The sequence below is a fragment of the Cryptomeria japonica genome, chromosome 10 (genome assembly GCF_030272615.1).
Source record: "Cryptomeria japonica chromosome 10, Sugi_1.0, whole genome shotgun sequence".
NCBI classification, from domain to species: Eukaryota; Viridiplantae; Streptophyta; class Pinopsida; order Cupressales; family Cupressaceae; genus Cryptomeria; species Cryptomeria japonica.
Genome location: NC_081414.1, coordinates 147,027,652 through 147,035,348, shown reverse-complemented (window position 1 = coordinate 147,035,348; position 7,697 = coordinate 147,027,652). Strand labels below are relative to the sequence as shown.

The following is a 7,697-nucleotide window of genomic DNA, read 5'->3' as shown; positions in this document are numbered from 1 at the left end:
CACCCCTAAGTTTCCCTACATGTAACTTGTCATATTATCTTTGCAATATCCTAGAATGGGATGAAAAAATTAATTTATTACAAATAAAATAACATGCCTCCATTTCACTAATTGCCATATGTATAGGAGAAACCCTCACTTTATTGTAATCCATCTTGATCATATTAGAGTCTCCAAATATAACCTAAATAGTATATATCATTCAATTTCATATCCATATCAAAAGGTATGATCTTTAAAAAAACACCATTTGAAGTATAAATACTAATAGCTCCAAAGGAATGATTATTAATATTGAAATAAGCCCACATTTCTCAATTACTTGGGTTAAATCCCTTGTCAACTAAGTGTTTATTCCATGAGAGAGAAAGGTGACAACACCACCACATTCTACTTTTCTACTTTGTTGTTGCTTAAAAACATGACTACAATGAAATATGACACAATAAGCTACATAAAGAAAGAAATCAAAAAGCTTAACCTCTTATAAATAAAGAATGTTAAAACCTAGAAATTAAAGTTGAGTTTCATGGATGGAGTACTTCCTTGGGAGTTTTATGAAACCTTTAATATTACAGAACATATATATTTCAGAATTCATTGTTGACAACCATATCCTTTTTATCTAATTTATTAATAGAAAAATATTAATTTTTAATAGTAAGCTTAATTGAATAAAAGTTCTTATCTTAAAGTGAACTAGGTAGATATATTTTCTTCGAATAAATTCTCCATCTTTTGGGTGTCTTGGTGAGTTTTATGACTTGTGCTAGAGAAATAGAGAAAGTTAAGTAGCCTATGGAAAATAATTTATCTATCATTATACTAAAGAAGTTGATATCATGGCTCATATGGGTATGTGCAGGATCATGAGGGGCCAAAAAGTGGCGATATTCTAATTGATATGCTGATTGAAAAATATCTATAACTTTCAAATGGTATCACATTTTTTGAATTTGAAACATGCGTCACATTCTATTCTTCATAAACTATAGGATTAAAAAAATAAAATTTGAATTTCATAAAGTTTTGACCAAATTAATGTGGTCAGACGTACGTCCTTTTTATTTTTTTAGAGTAGTAAATAAAAAATTATAATTAATTATTTATCTAAAGAAAAATACAAAAACATATGTGTCACATCCAGAAATGAGTCTTCTACTGATATCTAAAATCTTATAAACAAATATTATTATTTGATTGTGGTTACGGTGGTCAGACATACACTTGCTTCTTATCTTTTTCCTAAAATTTCAGTACTACTCTATTGAAATTTCAAATTTTCATCAAAGTTCTCTTTTTTTTTTTTCAGAAAAAATCTAGTAGCTTATAAACTACATTCAATTTTCTACAGATTCTATTCTTACATATTTTTGAAATAATGTTGGTAAAATATTCAAATTTTCATGTCAAGTTGCCTAACTCTGTATTCTGATTTTCATTGCCACTTAAGGGCTTATTTGGACCACCATGATCCTGCACATACCCGTATATATTTCAATTCATTAAATATCTCCCCATTGTGGGAAATACTATATTTCTCTAGTTCAAAGGGTTTTAAAACAACCTTAGTTCCTTGGCCCTATATATGGATGAAGGTTTGGTGGTAGAATCGATATTTCTAGAGTTCTTGGTTTTACAACTAATAATTGTTGTCTAAGATTCATCATTTTATAGGAGGTACTAACCTATATGATATTGCCATTATAGAAGGTTTTAGACAAGGACAAACCAAAAGGATATATAAATATTGTTTTTAACTGACTAAACCTGATAGAAAGTAATCAATAAATTTAGTTAAACAAGGACATTAAAAGCGTATCCTATTTACCCTATTTGAATATACTTTTTAATTAATGTACTCCAATAATTATACCTCAACATATAGATGTGTCACTAAGGATGAGTTGAATAAAAATGTTTACATTTAGCACAAATCACAATACTTAAAGAAGAGGTAATCTAGCTCACAAAGTTCCACCACAGAAAAGGTAACCTAGGAACTCAATCTAAATAGAAGTTATATGGGAATTTTCATAACAAAAGTAAAATCCAAGTACAAGCTTTGAATACCAATGATGAGGACCAAACAAGATAACAATTATGTATAATAATAACCTCAGATGATTGGATTCAAAAAGACCAAAGAGAAAAATAACAATAGGGTTTTGCATGAAATTTGTGTAGATCCCATGTAGAAAAAACCCATAGATACAAAATGTTTGAGAAACCTTTTCGGAGTACCCCTACCCACAAAATATTCTATCAAATAAAAAATTCTAACAAGCAACAACAATAACAAATATTGTGAATGAAAAGAATGGTATTTAGGGTGGGGTCAAGGGATATAACTCATAAAACACCTTGTGAACAAAGTTATGAAGTCAATAGTGCAGGGATGTTATTATTTATCTCTTATGAGCCTTCAACATTAATAGTGGATCACTTAAAGAGGACTGAAACATCTAGTCCATTTAAAGGCTTAAAATTTTGTTCATGTGTGGTAACTAAGGAAGTAATACAAAAATATAAGAAGAAACAAAAAAAATCCTTATTTTTAATGTAGTATCACAAGGAAACGATGTATAATGGCCTTGGATTTCCATTCCTTCAAAGCTACTACTAGTGGATTTGAAAGATTGATTCCCAACTAAAACAACCACAAAAAAAATCTCAAATGTGTTTCACAAGGTATGTCTTCTAACATATCTCCAAATATTTTCCTTCCAATTATAAAATTTTAAGAAGCCTAGTGACATGAAAATTTTGAACTCTTGTTGGTTATTTTGTTGTAAGGTCCCCCCTAAAAGTATGCTATGTGATTGGGTGTCTAAATATTGGACACCACAAGGGATTCAAATAGCTGCTTTGTAAAACATTTCCAAGGGTTTTTTTTCTCCTCTTTGTAGAAGCCACTTATGCCCAAGTTGTTCTTACCTAAGGTCCTTGGTGTTGGTGTAAATTATGCCTCATAGTTATACTTTACTTAAGTTGACTTAGGATAATGCATCTCATAGTAGTTGGCATATGAGACACTTAGGGAAGTGTGCACCAAGGGAAGTTGGTTGTAGGAGAAATTCCACCTTTTGTGGTCTTATCTTGTTGTTACATTCACCCTGTGGAATATTTTATTATTTCTCCTACCTATCCTTGTATCTCATTGGGCCCCATGTCATGATCATGTGCTCACATATCCATATAGCCTTGCCTTTATAAGTAGGTTCATCTTCATTGTATGGTTTATCCAGTTGATCATATTTTGCCTCTTGATGAGAATACAATTTGTTCTTATCAATCTTTATCTCTCTTGTATTGTTCTATTGATTTAGCTCTAGATTTTGGTTATTTTTGACAAATTCTTACATGGTGTCAGAGCCATTGAGGCTTCATTGGAATAATCATTTTTGAGTGATCTTAGTGCACTTCAATTTAAGATTTGGGGAGTAGCACAATTTGGAGCATCATACATCAATTCTAACCTCACCATTGAGTCTAGTAGGTAGTTTACATGAATTTTAAGTATAAATTCAACCTTTTTTTTTGTGAAAACTGTTTTCAAGGCCTCAAAATTTTGGCAAGTAGTACAGCCTACCTGACAATACAAATTTTTCAAAAAATATATTTTTCTGCGAAATTTATTAAAATGCATATTTATTTTATTTCGTAGTTTTTTATATTATTATTATTGTGAAGTTTTTTTTTTTTAATTTAAAAAACTCGAAAAAGAAAAATTATTTTGGGTGGTTCATATACCCCTTATCTATTTATATCCTAGTTTAATTTCTTGTAGGGGGTTGTACCGTCGTCGCCCCGTTCTCTCTTCGACCCCGCTAAGTACAACTGTTGACCACTATTTTTCTAGCTGATAGCACCATCGTACTCTGCTTTGTTGTGTTGCTTGCTACCCCGACTGTGTGCACCGATGACTCTGCCAGTGTCAACCATCCTCCATTCAGGTCTTAGGCCACCACCTCCAAGCACATTGGACAACTTGTCAGAAGCGGCCAAGTGACAACCTACTATTAGCACTCACTTATAGAGCTGCACCACATGTTGCAATTTGACCAGCTAGACCCTGCACAGTTGTTGCAAGATAGTGACACGTGGTGGCTCCCCATTGGCCTGTCATTGCATAGTCGATGTTGCATCATTAGACACATGTCATGTCCATACCGACACACGGCTGCATAGTAATTTGCCACATCACCTAGTCGTACTGCCGACTTAGCAGGCTACATCATCTTGGTCATACAATACAGTCAGCCACACATGCCAAATTTCATACAATCCGTATAGTGCCATGTAGATTGTCATATTAGATCTGTACGCCTAGTCAACAATTACAATTAGTCTGCCACATCAACATGCCATGTCCCCTGTTTGTACTAATGACGTCAACATTTGTCCTACTACATAGGGGGTATTTTGGCCATGACATCCATACCACCATCAATTTTAGCATGGTGTTTTACTAACATCAACACTACATCAACATTTTTTGAAAAAAAATTTAACCCCTTTCCAATGGGTCTTTTTATTTTGTAGTCCAACTTTGGAGGTTCATATCTTGCTCATTTTGAGGCCTTTCTTAATGCATTTATTTTTATTTTTGTTAATTTCTTGTTCTCTCCATAGTGGTGCGGTTAGTTTCTAATTTTGATTGACAATTTTTTTTAGAATTTACTATTTTTCACAACTGCAGCTGTCTAATCCTTGATTCTACAACTTTTTGGGCTCCGTTTAGGCACATACGACCTCCTTTTCAAGTGCTATTTTTTTTAAGTGCTTAATTTTTCATCTACTTTCACATGGTGCTATCAGTTTTTAACCATTTTGAGTAGAAAATGTACTTTCAGTATTTGGTCTTTTTTAACCTATTTGGTCCTTGTAATTTACTTGGATCTTAGTTTAGATCTCTTACATTATTGGTTTGAGTATTGTATAGCCCATTTGAGATAGTTGTAATATTAAAATTAGAAGCCCACTTTGCCCTTATTTGCGACTGCCCATTGTACACACACTAAGTATAAAGTGTCAAGTCATTGTTTTGGGGGGGGTTCTTTGATTGAATGAATTTGGGGGTGGAAGGGGGTCTTGTTTGATTGTACCTCTCTCTATCTTGTGCTCTTTCATTTTGTTGCTATGGGGTCACCTAAATTTAATACTATAAACCATCTACAGTCATAAACAGACTGCCCAATAATGTGGACTATTAAAGAATCCATATCTATACCCATACTTAATCAACCTTGCTAGTTGTAAAGAGAAAACATGGTTGCTAACTCTTTATTAATTCTAGTTAAGACTTGGGAGAGTTTTTGTTAGCGTCACCAAACAATCCATTGATGGCAACCATTCACAATTTGTTTTGAATCTGCAATTATTTATGTGGAAAGTATTAAAATATATCAATATTACTCATTAGAAAATAATATTAGATATATTCAGGAATCATGATAATTTGTAACATACTTGCCTCACAAAAAAGTTAGCAGCGAAAGACCACTGTGGCAACGTGTTGCAACAAAAGTCAAAGCATCATTTGTCCCATCCGCGTTTTTCAAATTCCTCTGCAGTTTCGGCAACTAATTGTTTACGATAATTACAAATATAGCCACAGGTTTACACTGTTACACAACACCCACATGTGAATGCACAGACCCCAAATTTCAGAGCTCTGTGGACAGCTAAGGCAGTTGTTATACTGTCACGATCAAACCCATTTTATAAACCTTTTCTTGGAGATAAATCGTCCTTACTATTTATTTACATTACAAGTAACGTTGCAGTTAAATCATTATCAATCATAAGAAAATCTAATCCTTCCAATTTAGGAATGGCTGATGGTAAGCCTAAGATTATAGCATCCCGGTCGGCACAAATAGCAGAATCTTTATGGTGGGAGACATGCTCTTATCTATCTTATTCAAAGGAGAATGGGCTAAGTTTAATACAAAGTTCTGAACATTAAACACCTGACGATAAATCAAGCAGTTTAGCTTTTTGATTTTTTATGAAAATTGCGTAAAATCTTCTTCCTGGAATTCTGACGGCATCAGGCTTGACGTATGGAAATATGGCAATTGATCCATCCAATCTCCATAATGCGTACCGCTGTACTGTCCTTCCATTCCATTATACCCACCATCTGTACAATTCTCAATTTGTTCAATGTATCTAGAAAGAAAAGAGATTTCGAAAGAAACACAGGGACTTTCCTCTAACTCTTCTATTCGAAAATCTTCGGGTGAATATTGACCATTCATTTCAACAGACGGCGATTCCAGTTCAGCTGCCACTGTAATGTCGATTATGTCAGAGTAACTTGAATCGCGGTTTGTTATCGACTCCTGTACCAATAACCCAGAATAACTCATTGAGGCCTTTACTGTTTGTGGACGATCAGTGCTTGCATGATTTGAATCACCACTGTCACTGTGCACAGATTTATTGCAGCCCTTTCTTATTCTCACCGCCGTTGCTTTTACCGGTGTGACTTTCAATAACCCGTCAGTTGCAGGAGGACAAGATTTTCTCCTCTTGTTGGATTCCTCAAGAGACCTCTCACTTGACGGCCTCTTCTTGCAGAGATGAGTGTTCCAGTAGTTTTTTATTTCGTTGTCTGTTCGACCTGGCAGTCGACCTGCAATCAGAGCCCACCTGCATATAATTTTGCTTCTAGATTAGATTGTGTAAGAGTGTTTGGAGTCACATTTTATTATCTATCTATTTTTAGACTGCGAAAATCAAATAGTTCTTTACAAACTGCTAATTCAAACATGACCGATTTCTGACTGGACATGTTTTCTGTACCATATGGGTTGGAGAGACTGGATCTTATGACTTCAAGTCTTACTGAGACACAACACACCAAATTATGTGATTCATCTCATGATACATAATACATCATCTGCTCATTCTATTCTACAAGTGTGACAAATGAATTAAACTTCACTTTCTCAACACCTACACAGAAAATTCTGATCAATCGAACAAGACCCAAGACCCCAGACCCTAACCCATTCCATTATCTATCTCCAAAATAAATGATGACAATAAATTAGATCTACCTATTGCCAAGGAGGCCATGGAGTCTAATTATGAGCTCCTCTTCCTCAGATGAAATGTTTCCACGCTTTATACCAGGACGAAGATAGTTCAACCACCGCAATCTACAGCTCTTCCCACAGCGTTTCAAACCTGTAAAGCAAATCCTCTTTAGAGTGTAGGAATTTGAAGAATTAGGCGCAAAGGCAGAGTATTGATGAATTCCTTTACCTATTTTTCTGGGTATGGAGTTCCAACCAGTCTCGCCATTAATCTTGACATATTCAGACAAGAGTTGGTCCTCCATTGCAGTCCAGGCACCACGATGAAGGTCCTCGTCTTTGGAAGAGGAGGAAACTCTTTTGGTCATTGTGATGGGGAACGACATGGTTCAATGCTTGCGCTGAATTAGGGTGAAATGAGCATCGATATATACATAAAAGTGTGGGGTTGTACTAGAGCCGTTCACCGGGGACTGATGAACGCCTGAAAGAAATGAAGATTATATTACATTATAAAAATCATTTCCACGTGAAGACTGTGACTTCTATTCAGACTATAAACTTGTCGCTATGTTTACAGCCATACACTGATGGCAGGATCTTAGTAGAATAGCGATTCTGAAATGTTAGGTTTTAATTATTTTTTAT

The 7,697-nt window shown here is 34.5% G+C and overlaps 1 protein-coding gene across 2 annotated transcripts; it reads right to left on the bottom strand.

The window, feature by feature from the left end:
- Positions 1 to 5,807: 5,807 nt before the first annotated feature.
- LOC131028761 (transcription factor MYB1-like) lies at positions 5,808 to 7,431 on the bottom strand. Of its 2 annotated transcripts, XM_057959099.1 has the most exons (3): positions 7,279 to 7,431; positions 7,071 to 7,200; positions 5,808 to 6,660 (listed from the first exon to the last, which is right to left on the bottom strand). In XM_057959099.1, exons 1-3 carry the CDS (start codon positions 7,415 to 7,417, stop codon positions 6,012 to 6,014), a joined length of 918 nt encoding a protein of 305 aa, XP_057815082.1. In that variant the 5' UTR covers positions 7,418 to 7,431; the 3' UTR covers positions 5,808 to 6,011. The 2 variants fall into 2 exon arrangements, with proteins under 2 accessions (XP_057815082.1, XP_059069444.1); XM_059213461.1 differs by having other exon boundaries at positions 7,071 to 7,431.
- Positions 7,432 to 7,697: the final 266 nt, after the last annotated feature.